The sequence below is a fragment of the Terrapene carolina genome, unplaced genomic scaffold (assembly GCF_002925995.2).
Source record: "Terrapene carolina triunguis isolate 2854851 unplaced genomic scaffold, T_m_triunguis-2.0 Scaffold66, whole genome shotgun sequence".
Lineage (NCBI taxonomy): Eukaryota > Metazoa > Chordata > Testudines > Emydidae > Terrapene > Terrapene triunguis.
Window position 1 is genome coordinate 36,079,579 of NW_020664417.1, and position 14,440 is coordinate 36,094,018.

The window sequence follows — 14,440 nt, forward strand, 5'->3', positions numbered from 1 at the left end:
GGGGGAAAGGGTTTTGTAGAAAGAAGTTCTAAAAACTTTCCTGGCGCGACCCCTCGGTGAGATCTGTGCGCGACGACAGCACTAGAGAAAAACGCGCTGAGAAATGGAAATCGCGCTCTCGGGCTTGCAGTTGCTTTGTGCGCCGCTGACCTGGCACGCGAATGCGGTGTCGTTTGGGAGACAAAAACTCTCCTGCCTTTTCTGGGGGTAACTACGAGCGGGGGCGCTGCAGGAGCAAGGGCTGCCTCACTCGAGCGAGCCCCTTTTCACACATTGGTGGAGCAGGGGAGCTAGTCACCGCGCACACAGCAGGCAGCTCTGCAGCCCCCTGAGGCGTCCGCGCGCAAACATGGCCGTCGCTGGCCAGGGAAACGCCTTCGGCGCGGGGAGGGGAAGGGACGCTCCCAAAGGACAGAGCTGCCTGTTGCTTGATGGAACCAAGCGACAGCCGCCGTGGGGCGCAGGGGGTCATTTCCCCGCCTCTCACGCAAGGCCCGACCACCACCCGGAATAACCCGCCGCACACACAGCACCTCCGCCCGCCAGCGCAAACCACGAGGCAGAGATGGGGTCTGCCGGGCTGGGCTGAGCCGCTTTGGCAGCAGCGGCGCTTAGGGACCTAGTTCCGGGCAGGGAACAGCGGGTTAGGCTCAGCCAGCGCCGCTGAGAAGTGGCTTTATAGGCGGGGAGGGCCCGAGCGGCTCCGCTTCAGCTTCTTCCACACAGACGTATTTCAAATCTTAACGGCTGCTGCTCTGCCAGTTTTTGAATGAGGAAGCAGAGCAGGAGCAGGGCCTAGCGCTGCGCCACCTCCAGGGCTGACGGGAACTGAGGAGGAGACTCTTGCCTGTTCAGCGGAGGAGAACGCAGTTACCAATCTTGCCCCGCCCCCATCAGATGGAGGGGGGCAGCCTCATAAACGTATACAGCGGCCCTCCAGGCCCACCGCAAGCCCTACTCGCGCGGTGCATTTGGGGAGCTGTAGTTTTTCAGCCCTCCCCGCCCTTGCCGACGCTGCAATGATAGAAACTACAGCTCCCATGAGCCCCCTGAGGCGGGAGCCCGCATGCGCATTGCGGAGCGGAGCCGCAGGCTGGGTGCTGCTGTTGTTACATAGGAAACAGCTGAAAAGTCCCCACATGACAGTGGGGGAAGGAGGAAGCGGGGTGACCCGGGGGATGGACGTGGCTTTTACAGAGTGAGGCGCTTGGCCGCCGCAAGGAGTCCCCCAGCAGCCTCGGGCCCCGACTCGAGTGGCGGGGGGCCGAGCGGAGATCTCGCTGTGCCCCTTGAAGGAGCCCTTGTTTGCCCTTGGGGGAGGGGTTGTGCCCCCTGTTGCGGGGGCTCTGTCTGCCGGGAGCCAGGGGGACGGAGGTGACCCTCCAGGGGAGGATCGTGCCCCCTGTAGGGGACGCTGCCTCTCTCAGGGGCGGCTGCCGATGGGGCAGGTTTAAATCCCTCCCTTGCAGCCAAGCGCACAGACAGCGGGGAAGTTTGATTCAGTCCGGGCGGCAGGGACGGATCCTGCTCCTCTGCCGGACAAAGGGGCGGCGCAGGCGGGTGAGGAGCCCGGGCGGGTCGGTGGCTTCCTCTGCTGGGATCGGGACACTGCTGGGGCAATGAACGGGTTCGCCCCCGAAGAGGTGACCCAGAGAGGGGGGGATGCTGTCGCCGCCACCGTCGTTGCTGCTGTTGTGGCCAATGCAGCCGCCACCGTGGAGGTGCCGGCGCCGGGGTTAGGTCCTGGCGCTGCCGCAGGTGCCGCCGGTTCCGCAGGGCCCCCCGGTGGTGCTGGCCCTGGGGCTGGGCAGCTGTGCTGCCTGCGAGAGGAAGGTGAGAGGTGCAGCCGAGCCGCCGGTAACGCCAGCTTCAGCAAGAGGATCCAGAAGAGCATCTCACAGAAGAAGGTGAAGATCGAGCTGGACAAGAGCGTAAGTGACGGAAAACCCCCTCCCCAAGTCCGCTGTCGCTGCGCGCCTCTGGGGCAGAGGGAGGGTGCCCGGGGCCGGGCGTGAGGGGCAGTCAGGGCCGGCCAGTGAGTGAGTCTCCTCTCTTCCTGCAGTGCGCTCATCGTGGCAGGCGGTCACGGCTACTCCTGCGGGGTCACCGGCCCCGAGCGCCCCCAAGGCAAGGAGATCCGCGGCTGGTGGGAGCCCTCCCGTGTGGGGGTATCGGGGAAGCGCCTTGGGGCTTCTGTTGTCGCTATTGACGGGACAATGTGTCTGAGGCGCCGCGTTGCAGCTCTCCGCGCAGGGCGCACTGCACAATCGCTCACCCCCTTCCCGGAGCCTTACTCCGGCCTCAAGAGTCACCCCCACAAAGGCTTAAACTACTTCCCCCTTCCGCGCCGCAACGAGTGTGAGACTTCTGTGTTAAACGGTGTTGGGCTTTGCCCTTGGTACGATCGGCTGACGCTGGAAGAGTGAGTGAAGCTTAAACTGCTTCTGCTCAGTGTAATGGGGGAGGAGGGGAAAGAGACTCCTGCTTTTTCTTCCTCTTCCCGTCTTCTCCCTCCGGAAAAGTCAGGCTGGTATTCCAGAGGGAGGCTGTTTGTCCAGCTGCCCCCCTACTGCAGGAGAAGCTGGGGGCTGCACGTCCCGCCCGCCGCCCTTCCAGAGCAGGGACTCTGCATGTTTGTGTGGCTGACTCTAGTGAGGGCAGCACACTTGGCCGCTCAGCCGCGTGTTGTAATGCTGCGCGTCTCTCTTTGCCACCGTGTCTTCCGCTTGGCAGCCATCAGGCTCTTCGTAGTGCTCCTCTGTCTGTACGAGAAATCGCCACAAGCTTGTGTCACTGTGCGCAGGCAGGACGAGCCCCTGTCTCCCTTCCCCAGTCTGCTGAGAAAGAAACACCCTTTGGTAGCAGATAGATTTCTAAGATTCAGAGCAGTGTTAATCTGCAGAGCAAATGTCTGCCGGTTTCCTTCCCTAATGAGTACTGAAATGCACGAGTATTTGAAAAGGCGATTTATTTTTACTTGACACAGCAGAAGTGTTAGGCGATGCTGCCCCAAAAAAGGGCTTCTAATATGCTTGTTACAGTTACCATCCTCAAGAGATTGTGTAAACTCATGGGAAAAATGGGTTTGGGAAAAATGGTTGCTAATTTGTATTTGTGCTTCTGTTGGTGGTTGGGAGCTTTCTCTTTGAATCATGGTTTATGAGAGAGCTCTTGTGAAGTAAACTTAAGCGAACTCTAAATGGGCAAAGAAAGCTCTTTTGCATTAACAAAAGGAAAAGCTTAGGACTCCAATGTTTCGGTTTATATGTGTAAAGAAATTTCATTTAGGCCTCCAATTTGTTTTTATCATCCCAAATTTAACTTTCTAAGTGCTTTATTCCCACCCCCACAGCTCCAGTTGAAGCCAGTGGGAGCTACTGGTGCACAGTAGCCCTATGTGTATGTATATATTTCCTCTATAAAAGAACTTCTTGCCCGATTTTTTCAAGTATTTAGGCACTTAACTACTGGCCCTTAATCTCAAAATGAGCTAATTCCTAGAAAAAGGAAATTAAAAAAAAAAATAGATGTATAAGTCCTTTATTTACAATGACTTTTCATGGACGGTGGAAGTAAAACTAAGGAAAGTGAGACCGCTGAAATCTTGCTTTTTTGTCCATTTAACAGAACTGCAAAGTAATTTTCATACCCCATTCCCTGCATTCTGATGAATAATGTAAGAGGGCTGTACTTGGCTCTCTCTACAGCCAGTTAATACCAATTTTGAATTGACTCACTGCAGCAGTACAGTGATACAAGGAGTTTTCTAGGCCAAATGGGATGCAGTAAGTTATAGCATACCAAATTTTATCTTGTGGGTTCTGGTAGAAGCAGAATTCTTAAACTCTAGTTAATGTCACCAGAACCTCTTGATGGATATACTTCATGGTAAATTACTGCAACGTGTAATTTGCATTATCATGTATTTCCTGGATGTTAGACTAGTGTGGAATTGTGTTTAAAACATACACTGCTACTTTTTTAGGCAAGACATCTTTATATTTGTGACTTCCACAAAAACTTAATTCAGAGTGTGCGAAACAGAAGAAAGAGAAAAGGCAGTGATGATGATGGTGACTCACCAGTACAAGACATCGACACTCCAGAGGTAGCTGAATAGTTGTCCTGGCTATTGTCATGTAAAGCTTGTTCTTGATTGCTACCAAGTCTGTGTTAATGCAATTTTTTCCAATGTTAATTTGTTCAAGGGGCGGGAGAGAGCGCCTGTTTCACGCACTTCATTAATATTTATGTAATATTTTAATGTTTCTGTATTAGTTGTAATATAATTATATATTCTAAGATATTAACATATATAATTTAATTGATAGATATGTTTTCATTTTATTTTACACACAGTATTTTTCCCAGAAAAGAAAGTTGGAATTATATATATACCAATTTTAACTTTGATAAAGATTTCTCCTTCATGACATTTTCTCCACAGATTCCCAGTGTAGGAGCCATGTGCTTAGCCATGCAGTACCAGAACTATTTTTGAGTAGGAATTGGCAGTTAGAGGGCATACTTAATTCCCGTGATTCCTAACATTGCAGGAGATGGCAGATTAATGTAGGAAAATGGAGTTTAAAAGGCAATCATCTTGACTTGCTATGTTCTTCATTTCATAGATTCTAGGGCTGGAAGGGACCTCTAGAGGTCATCGAGTTCAGTCCCCTGCCCTCATGGCAGGACCAAATACTGTCTAGACCATCCCTGATAGACATTTATCTAACCTACTCTTAAATATCTCCAGAGATGGAGATTCCACAACCTCCCTAGGCAGTTTATTCCAGTGTTTAACCACCCTGACAGTTAGGAACTTTTTCCTAATGTCCAACCTAAACCCCCCTTGCTGCAGTTTAAGTCCATTGCATCTTGTTCTATCCTTAGAGGCTAAAATGAACAAGTTTTCTCCCTTCTGTTTATGACACCCTTTTAGATACCTGAAAACTGCTATCATGTCCCCTCTCAGTCTTCTCTTTTCCAAACTAAACAAACCCAATTCTTTCAGCCTTCCTTCATAGTCATGTTCTCTAGACCTTTAATCATTCTTGTTGCTCTTCTCTGGACCCTCTCCAATTTCTCCACCTCTTTCTTGAAATGCGGTGCCCAGAACTGGACACAATACTCCAGTTGAGGCCTAACCAATGCAGAGTAGAGTGGAAGAATGACTTCTCGTGTCTTGCTCACAACACACCTGTTAATGCATCCCAGAATCATGTTTGCTTTTTTTGCAACAGCATCACACTGTTGACTCATATTTAGCTTGTGGTCCACTATAACCCCTAGATCTCTTTCTGCTGTACTCCTTCCTAGACAGTCTCTTCCCCTTCTGTATGTGTGAAACTGATTTTTTTCTTCCTAAGTGGAGCACTTTGCATTTGTCTTTATTAAACTTCATCCTGTTTACCTCAGACCATTTCTCCAACTTGTCCAGATCATTTTGAATTATGACCCTATTCTCCAAAGCAGTTGCAATCCCTCCCAGTTTGATATCATCTGCAAACTTAATAAGCATACTTTCTATGCCAATATCTAAGTCGTTGATGAAGATATTGAACAGAGCCGGTCCCAAAACAGACCCCTGCGGAACCCCACTTGTTATACCTTTCCAGCAGGATTGGGAACCATTAATAACTACTCTCTGAGTACGGTATCAGAGGGGTAGCCGTGTTAGTCTGAATCTGTAAAAAGCAACAGAGGGTCCTGTGGCACCTTTAAGACTAACAGAAGTATTGGGAGCATAAGCTTTCGTGGGTAAGAACCTCACTTCTTCAGATACTTGCATCTGAAGAAGTGAGGTTCTTACCCACAAAAGCTTATGCTCCCAATACTTCTGTTAGTCTTAAAGGTGCCACAGGACCCTCTGTCTCTGAGTACGGTTATCCAGCCCGTTATGCACCCTCCTTATAGTAGCCCAATCTAAGTTGTATTTGCCTAGTTTATTGACAAGAATATCATGTGAGACCATATCAAATGCCTTACTAAAGTCTAGGTCAGGGGTCTCAAACTAGAATCACCAGGAGGGCCACATGAGGACTCGTACGTTGGCCCGAGGGCCGCATCACCCGCCTCCCGCTGTCCCCGGCCCTGCCCCCCCCATTCCACCCTTGCCCCTGCCTGCGGGGTGCAGCAGGGGGCTCAGGGCAGGGGGTTGGGGTGCAGGAGGGGCATGGAGTGTGGCAGGGGGCTCAGGGCAGGGGGTTGGGGTGCAGGAGGGGCATGGGGTGTGGCAGCGGGATCACAGCAGGGGGTTGGGATGCAGGAGGGAGTGTGGGGTGTGGCAGGAGGTTGGGGTGCAGGCAGGAGGCTCAGGGCAGGGAGTTGGGGTGCAGGAGGGGTTCGGGTTCCGGCCCGGTGCCAGTTACCTGGAGCGGCTCTGGGGTGGCAGGGGCGCGCATCAGGGCCAGGGTAGGCTCCCTGCCGGCCCCGTGCCACTCCGCTCCGGGAAGAGGCAGGCACCGCGTCCCTGCGGCCCCGAGGGGAGGGGGAGCAGAGAGCTCCCTGCACTGCTCTTGCCTACAGGTACCTCTCCCAAAGCTCCCATTGGCCACGGTTCCCCGTTCCCGGCCAATGGGAGTTTCAGGGGAGGTAACCACAGGCAACAGCAGTTCACGGAGCTCTCTGCGCCCCCTCTCCCCAGGGCCACAGGGACGGGGTGTCCACGGCTTCCCGGAGCAGCGCGGGGCCCTCAACACCATGGGGTTGGCAAATCCGCAGGCCGGATCCAAAGCCCTGAGGGGCCGGATCCGGCCGGTGGGGGAGGACGGGGGACAACGTGGCGCGCTGGGGAGGGGACGAGGGGGGGCAGCGGGGAGCTTGGTGGGCCACAGGGAAGAACCCCGCGAGCGGTGTGTTTGAGACCCCTGCTCTAGGTATACCACATCCACCGCTTCTCCCTTATCCACAAGACTTGTTATCCTATCAAAGAAAGCTATCAGATTGGTTTGACATGATTTGTTCTTTACAAATCCATGCTGGCTATTCCCTATCACCTTACCACCTTCCAAGTGTTTGCAGATGATTTCCTTAATTACTTGCTCCATTATCTTCCCTGGCACAGAAGTTAAACTAACTGGTCTGTACTTTCCTGGGTTGTTTTTATTTCCCTTTTTATAGATGGGCACTATATTTGCCCTTTTCAAGTTTTCTGGAATCTCATCTGTCTCCCATGATTTTCCAAAGATAATAGCTAGAGGCTCAGATACCTCCTCTATTAGCTCCTTGAGTATTCTAGGATGCATTTCATCAGGCCCTGGTGACTTGCAGGCATCTAACTTTTCTAAGTGATTTTTAACTTGTTCTTTTTTTATTTTATCTTCCAAACCTAACCGCTTCCCATTAGCATTCACTATGTTAGGCATTCCTTCAGACTTCTCGGTGAAGACCGAAACAAAGAAGTCATTGAGCATCTCTGCCATTTCAAAGTTTCCTGTTACTGTTTCTCCCTCCTCACTGAGCAGTGGGCCTACCCTGTCCTTGGTCTTCCTCTTGCTTCTAATGTATTGATAAAAAGTCTTCTTGTTTCCCTTTATTCCTGTAGCTAGTTTGAGCTAATTTTGTGCCTTTGCCTTTCTAATCTTGCCCCTGCATTCCTGTGTTGTTTGCCTATATTCATCCTTTGTAATCTGTCCAAGTTTCCATTTTTTATATGACTCCTTTTTATTTTTTTAGATCATGCAAGATCTTGTGGTTAAGCCAAGCTGGTCTTTTGCCACATTTTCTATCTTTCCTACCCAGCGGAATAGCTTGCTTTTGGGCCCTTAATAGTGTCCCTTTGAAATACTGCCAACTCTCCTCAGTTGTTTTTCCTTGATTCCCATGGGACTTTACCTATCAGCTCTCTGAGCGTACCAAAATCCGCCTTCCTGAAATCCATTGTCTCTATTTTCCTGTACTCCCTTCTACTCTTCCTTAGAATTGTGAACTCTATGATTTCATGATCACTTTCACCCAAGCTGCCTTCCACTTTCAAATTCTCAGCGAGTTCCTCCCTATTTGTTAAAATCAAATCTAGAACAGCTTCCCCCAGTAGCTTTTTCAACCTTCTGAAATAAAAAGTTTTCTGCAATGCAGTCCAAGAACTTATTGGATAGTCTGTGCCCTGCTGTGTTATTTTCCCAACATATACACCTCTACCTCGATATAATGCGACCCGATATAACACAAATTCGGCTATAACGCGGTAAAGCAGTGCTCCGGGGGGGCGGGGCTGCGCACTCAGGTGGATCAAAGCAAGTTCAATATAACGCGGTTTCACCTATAACACGGTAAGATTTTTTGGCTCCCGAGGACAGCGTTATATTGAGGTAGAGGTGTATCTGGATAGTTGAAGTCCCCCATCACCACCAAATCTTGAGCTTTAGATGATTTTGTTAGTTGTTTAAAAAAAGCCTCATCCACCTCTTCCACCTGGTTAGGTGGCCTGTAGTAGACTCCTAGCATGACATCACCCTTGTTTTTTACCCCTTTTAGCCTAACCCAGAGACTTTCAACACTTCCGTCTCCTAGGTCCATCTCCACCTCAGTCCAAGTGTGTACATTATTAAATATAAGGCAACACCTCCTCCCTTTTTCCCCTGTCTAGGTAATCAGATGGGCATTACCTGGGAAAGAGCACTCAGCTGGAGGCTGTGATGCCTGTGAGACTTTCTCCAAAAGGCCCCCAAAAGCACTTTTAAGACTCTGCTTCAGAACTTGCTCCTTCAAGTGGTGTTGGCAATCCATATGTCCTGAGGGGGTATGTCTACACTGCAGTTAAACCCCTGTGGCTGGCCCTGACTTAAACAGGGCTGTTTAATTGCAGTGTAGACATTAGGGCTCAGGGGAGAATCCCAGAGCTCAGGTTCCAGCCCGGGCCCCAACATCTGTACTGCAATTAAACAGCCCATAGCCCGAGCCCCGCAAGCCCAAGTCAGCTGACATGGTTCAGCTGCAGGTCTTTAATAGCAGTGTAGACATACCCAAAGTGTCTTCAGGTATTAGTAGTATGGCAAAGATCTTAGTCTTTCAGCTTCCTTTTGTCGTTTTTGTTGAGTCCTGTTTCTCTTCCTTGTAAGATCCATTCATCAGTTAATAGAAAATTTTATCTAAAATTGCCTTTTCATCCACACTCCTGCATCGCATAGATGACTCCACAGTGCTCATGGAACCATAGAATTGATATACTCAGAAACTGATTTTTTTTTTTTTGTTTTCCTGTGGGGTCTGCAGTTCTTGATGCAACTGATCTTGTGCTATGGATTTCTCTGGATCATAAAAAGCAAGTCCCTTGCCAGACTGCTGCAGCTGCACTTCCAAAAGAAGTCTAGGTCAGGAACACATCTGAAGAGCCTCAGTTGTCAACTCTTGACAACACCAGAGTTTCTTACCCAGGTTTTCCTCCATATGGGTATCATGCATCTTAGATGTGTGTGGCTGTATGTTCTTCCACTTGTTGCATCAGTGGCCTCTTGAATACGAAATCAAGGTCTCCTTCGAAGAAGAGGAAGGGTCCTCCTAGGATGCCTTGGCCTCCACCTGAGTTCTCAGGACCAGTAGTTCTTTGTAGTGGCTTCTGCACATTCTCACTGATGGAAAAGGTATCCCCAGCACTGCTAGCTTCTGGAACCTTGTGGAAAGCTTAATCTGCCTTTCTACTCAGGTGGAGTAAAGGCTTCTCAAATCAAATACTGGTTTGGGGAATGGGACTCCCCTGGACAAATCAGATATAACTAGGGCCCTACCAAATTCATGATCCATTTTGGTTAGTTTCACAGTCATAGGATTTTAAAAATTGTAAATTTCATTATTTCAGATATTTAAATCTGAAATTTCATGGTGTTGTAATTGTAAGGGTCCTGATCCAAAAAGGAGTTGTGGGGGAGTCGCAAGGTTATTGGGGGGGGCGGGGTTTGCGGTACTACTGCCCTTACTTCTGCACTGCTGCTGGCAGCGACTGCTTTCAGAACTGGGCAACTGGAGAGCGGCGGCTTCTGGCCGGGAGCCCAGCTCTGAAGGCAGAGCCACCGCCAGTAGCAGTGCAGAAGTAAGGATAGCATGGTACGGTATTGCGCTGCTGCCTGCAGAGCTTGGCGTTCGGCCAAGTAAGGGTGGCAATACCGCGACCCTCCCCTAAAATAACTTTGCAACCCTCCTGCAACTCCCTTTTGGGTCAGGACCCCCAATTTGAGAAACGCTGGTCTCATCTGTGAAATCTGTATAGTATAGGGTAAAAGCACACAAAAGACCATATTTCCTGGGCTGTGACATGTTTTCATAGCCGTGAATTTGGTAGGGCCCTAGATATAACACATAGGCATCTGATTCTGGGAAGACGGGGCAAATGACACACCTCTTCACCATTCTTTGGTTATGGAGGAGCTGTGAGGCTGGCACCATTCTAAGCTTGGCCAGTTTCCAAGTGTGCAAGAGCTCGCCTACTTAGCCTAAAAACTATCATTAAGGTTGCTTCATAGTATTAAGTTAATCACTTCACAATTCTCATGACATCAAGATGTTGGTTTTGGAAGGGCAGTGTTGCAATCATTTTCACTTAGCAGGTCTTCTCAGTCAAACTATCTTCTCAGGGAGGTTACTGCTACAGTGGGGCTGTGTGGTGATCAAGTCAGAAAAGAGGAAAAAGGGGTTTCTTAATAGTAATGTTTGTTCTCTAGGTGATGCCCTCTAAATAGATCTTCTGGGAATAGAGAAACTGAGGGAGCATTGGGCTGAGGTGTGGGTATTTATATCCGTGGCCTATGAAATGTAGGACTTAAGGAGATGCTAACTCCTGATGGACAATAATTCTGTGGGACTCTGGCTATGCACATAACTCCTACATTGTGGCTGTGTAGAGGCAATATATTCACAGATCACGAACAACTGTTCTCTTCTGCCACTCCAAACTAAAGAAACTTATAGCATGCTAGTTTTTTTCAGTCTCCTATTGCACAGATGTTATGGCACAGCTGTACTATTTCTTGTACATCGTGTCTGCAAAGTTTTGACTAATGAAATACTACTATAGGGCATCCTGAGAGCACAGTTCTTGACCTTGCATTAATGATTGACTAGTATTATGCCTTTGCTTGGTCATATTAAAGTCAAACTATGAATGAAAAAATGAAACTGAGCTGAGTCCACAAATTAGTGCCAAATATGACTCTCCACACCTAAGAGGGAGAAAAGGTGTGGTGGACATTCAGCACAGAAATAAGCCTTAACTCTACTTTTAAGTGTCTTTGGGGGAGAGGAGGGAAGATGAGTTCAAAACATTATTCTATGCTGAATGCCTACTAAAGGCTGGCTGGGTCAGCAGGATGATATTTAACATATGCATATCCCAGAAGTGGAGAAACTAGGCTTCTGCCTTCAACTTAGTTTCCATACTTGTTTATTACTTCACCTTTTAAATCATAAGTACATTACGATTAATAACAAATTAATCCTCTCTTTAGCCCAGCTATCTTTAATGATATCCTTCTTCCTTTCTAGGTTGACTTATATCAGTTACAAGTAAACACACTTCGAAGGTACAAAAGACACTTCAAGTTACAGACCAGACCAGGACTTAACAAAGCACAGCTTGTTGAAGTACGTATGAGTGTCTGTTCAGTAGCAGACAATGTAATTTACTATTACTTGTGGCTCTGGAAAATGTGATCCTTACCAACATATTAGCATGAGTAGCATATTCTTGTCTTTAGTCAACTATAAAAGTTATCTATAATTGCCATAGTTAATATACCACTGCATTATAATCAGATTGTATCCTGCGCCACAAACTCTTCTCTTTGCATAAAGAGAACATGTGGATTGGATTGGAAAATAAAATGAAGTTACTTATCTAGTTTCCCCTCAATTATCTGGTCTTTCTGTCCCCAACTCCTAAGCCAAGAGCACTCAGTTAAGAAAGAAAATCAAAAGTAAAAGCTCAGGTTAGAGGAAGGAAGTCAGGTTTAGAAGTATGTACTCGGAAAGAATCCTGAAGTAGTTTATAGAATTGCAACACTGCTATTCAGAAACATGTAGCTTAAGACAAACAATTGGCCTAAATCTACACTCAGTTACCTCACTGCAAAACTATAGGCTTCAATGACACTGCACCTTTGCAGCTAAAGGCAGAATTAAGTCTTTTATTTTTGCAGTAAAGTTCTAGTATAGTTTAAAAGTACAATTAATAGAAATATGGGCACAAGTAATAGTAACTTAATGTGAAATCTAGGCATCCGATTTCATGTCTCTTCTTGTAAGTGTGGAAACTTGCAAAACTAAGAGCCACAAAAATACAGAAGTATCTGTAAGTACAACAGAATGCTAGCATGTTTGCAAATTTCGGTCTTCTGAAAATATAATTTACTTGCGAAAAGATCAGTATTCTAGTCAAAACAAATCATTTAAAATGTGGCAAAGCTTTTACTTTAAAAAAAAATAGACTCCATTTTGCATTGCAAACACACACATCTGGAATGCTATCTGAATCTTCATTGTGTTGTGTCTAGTTTTATGAAATGTTATGGTGAATTGCATTTGTGTGTAGGCATTTTGTAGATCTCTCCACCAATCAGTGTGGATTAAAGCCAAAATTCTTAAATGTATGCAAGAGGCTGGTCTGTAAAAGAACAGTATGTTGCCAACATTTTTGCAACTGCAAGTATGAGTTTAAAATCAGCACTGTATATTCTCTTTGTATGCGACCTCAGACAAAGTATGAGCACTTATTAAATTGGAAGAAATGTGAGTTGAAATAACTGATTTAGTTGTATATCATAAAATACTTTATAACAGGAAGAATAAAACTATAAGCTACTATAAAACTCTGGCTAGTCTACAAGCAACTTGTACTGTTCTGTATTGCCAGACTTCTGGGAAGAACAGTGCGGGCTAAAACTAGCTTTTGTTGCTTCTCCAGTGGCCATGAAGTGCCAGATTCAGTGTTTTAGAACCACCTTCTTCCCAGAGGTGTCATCTGTGATTCCCCAGCTGATCACCATTTATAGCAAACTTGGTTCTTGGGAATGATGCCAGGAAATTCTGAGCATGTTCATTGAGTCCCCAGATGTCCTAATGCAGTATGGATGCTTTAGTCAGTCAGCTAGAATTAAACTTTAAAGGTACACTGTCACTTAAACATCATCTCTCTAAATGGTTAATTTACTGTCTTCACAAGTAACTGTTAAGATTACAGTAACTAAAAGATTAAGAGGCATTTTTTTGGTTTACTTTGTGCCTTTGACTAAACTTTGTGTAGTCATTTTCTCCTCCTCCTCCCCAGCATGTATAGGCATTTTTCACAGCAACAAGGGAGAGAGTGATATTACAAATCCACAGTAACTGGCAGGAGGAATTGTTTCTACCACTGCTCCCTACTTAGATACATCTTGTAACCAACAGTCTTAAATTCATAAAGGGTAAAAAAAAAAAAAATTCAAAAGCAATTAAGTGAGGTAGGAGCCTTTTTGAAAAATTTGACCAGTTTAAATGGCCGTGACCAAAGCTGAACTTCACCCTTGCTGACTGCTCAGTTATTACGTCTTCCTCTTTATAATCAGGTTAAAAAACCCATGGACAAGCTCATTAACCCCTCCAAAAATGATCAAATGCAGGACCCTTCCAATATAATAATGATCCGGGATTTCCCATTTCTACTATTATATTCTACACTCAAGCACTGTACACACTCCCGAGTACCTTTTGTGGACTCTTACCTCTCTTCTGAAAGGTCAGCTTTGTGTAGCTGAGAAAGCCATGGATTTCGCTGGATTGGGTCAATCTGCTGCAATTCATACTTTTGAGTACTGAAATGATTCAATGCCTAATCCTTGTGTGATCCAGACTGTTGGATGGAGGCAAAGTATTGATCTGTTTGATCAAATCTTTAAAAAAGGAATAGATGTCAACTCTGTGTTAATTCTGAATTTTAGTTCCCTTATCTACAAAATGTGAACTTGTTGATTGTATATAACCAAATGGCTATTTAATTTCCTTAAACTTTCTCTTTATAGATAATTGGTTGCCATTTCAGGACTATTCCAGTGAATGAAAAGGATACCTTAACATATTTCATCTACTCAGTGAAGAATGACAAGAACAAACCAGATCTAAAGATGGACAGTGGTGTTCACTAGGATGGAAAAAATGGGACTAATACTCAAGTTGCAGATCTAAAGACTGTTTTTGACATGCAGAAGCTTTCTTTGTAACTTTTTTTTCAGAGAACTTGTCTCTGATCTTATTTTTCATGGTCTTGCTGACTCACTGAAAAACAACTTCCTCTAAAATGAGATTTCCTCAGCAAAAGTATTTTAAATAAATATTATTAATACTGTTGCTCAAGTGTTCGTGTGTGTGTGTGTGTGTTTGTAACTTATTTAGTGAGTTATTTGTACCTAATAATAGTTTGGGTTTACCTACATATATTTAAAGTTATTAAAAATATTGTTTTTTTGTTTGTTTG

The 14,440-nt window shown here is 46.3% G+C and overlaps 1 protein-coding gene across 1 annotated transcript; it reads left to right on the plus strand.

Annotated features, from left to right (window-relative positions):
- The first annotated feature begins 1,087 nt into the window (after nucleotides 1-1,087).
- Nucleotides 1,088-14,313, plus strand: SAP30 (Sin3A associated protein 30). The gene is made up of 4 exons (XM_024194749.2): nucleotides 1,088-1,931; nucleotides 3,986-4,108; nucleotides 11,479-11,577; nucleotides 13,989-14,313. The coding sequence occupies exons 1-4, from the start codon at nucleotides 1,620-1,622 to the stop codon at nucleotides 14,109-14,111; spliced, it is 657 nt and encodes a 218-aa protein (XP_024050517.1). The 5' UTR covers nucleotides 1,088-1,619; the 3' UTR covers nucleotides 14,112-14,313.
- The last annotated feature ends 127 nt before the right edge of the window (nucleotides 14,314-14,440 follow it).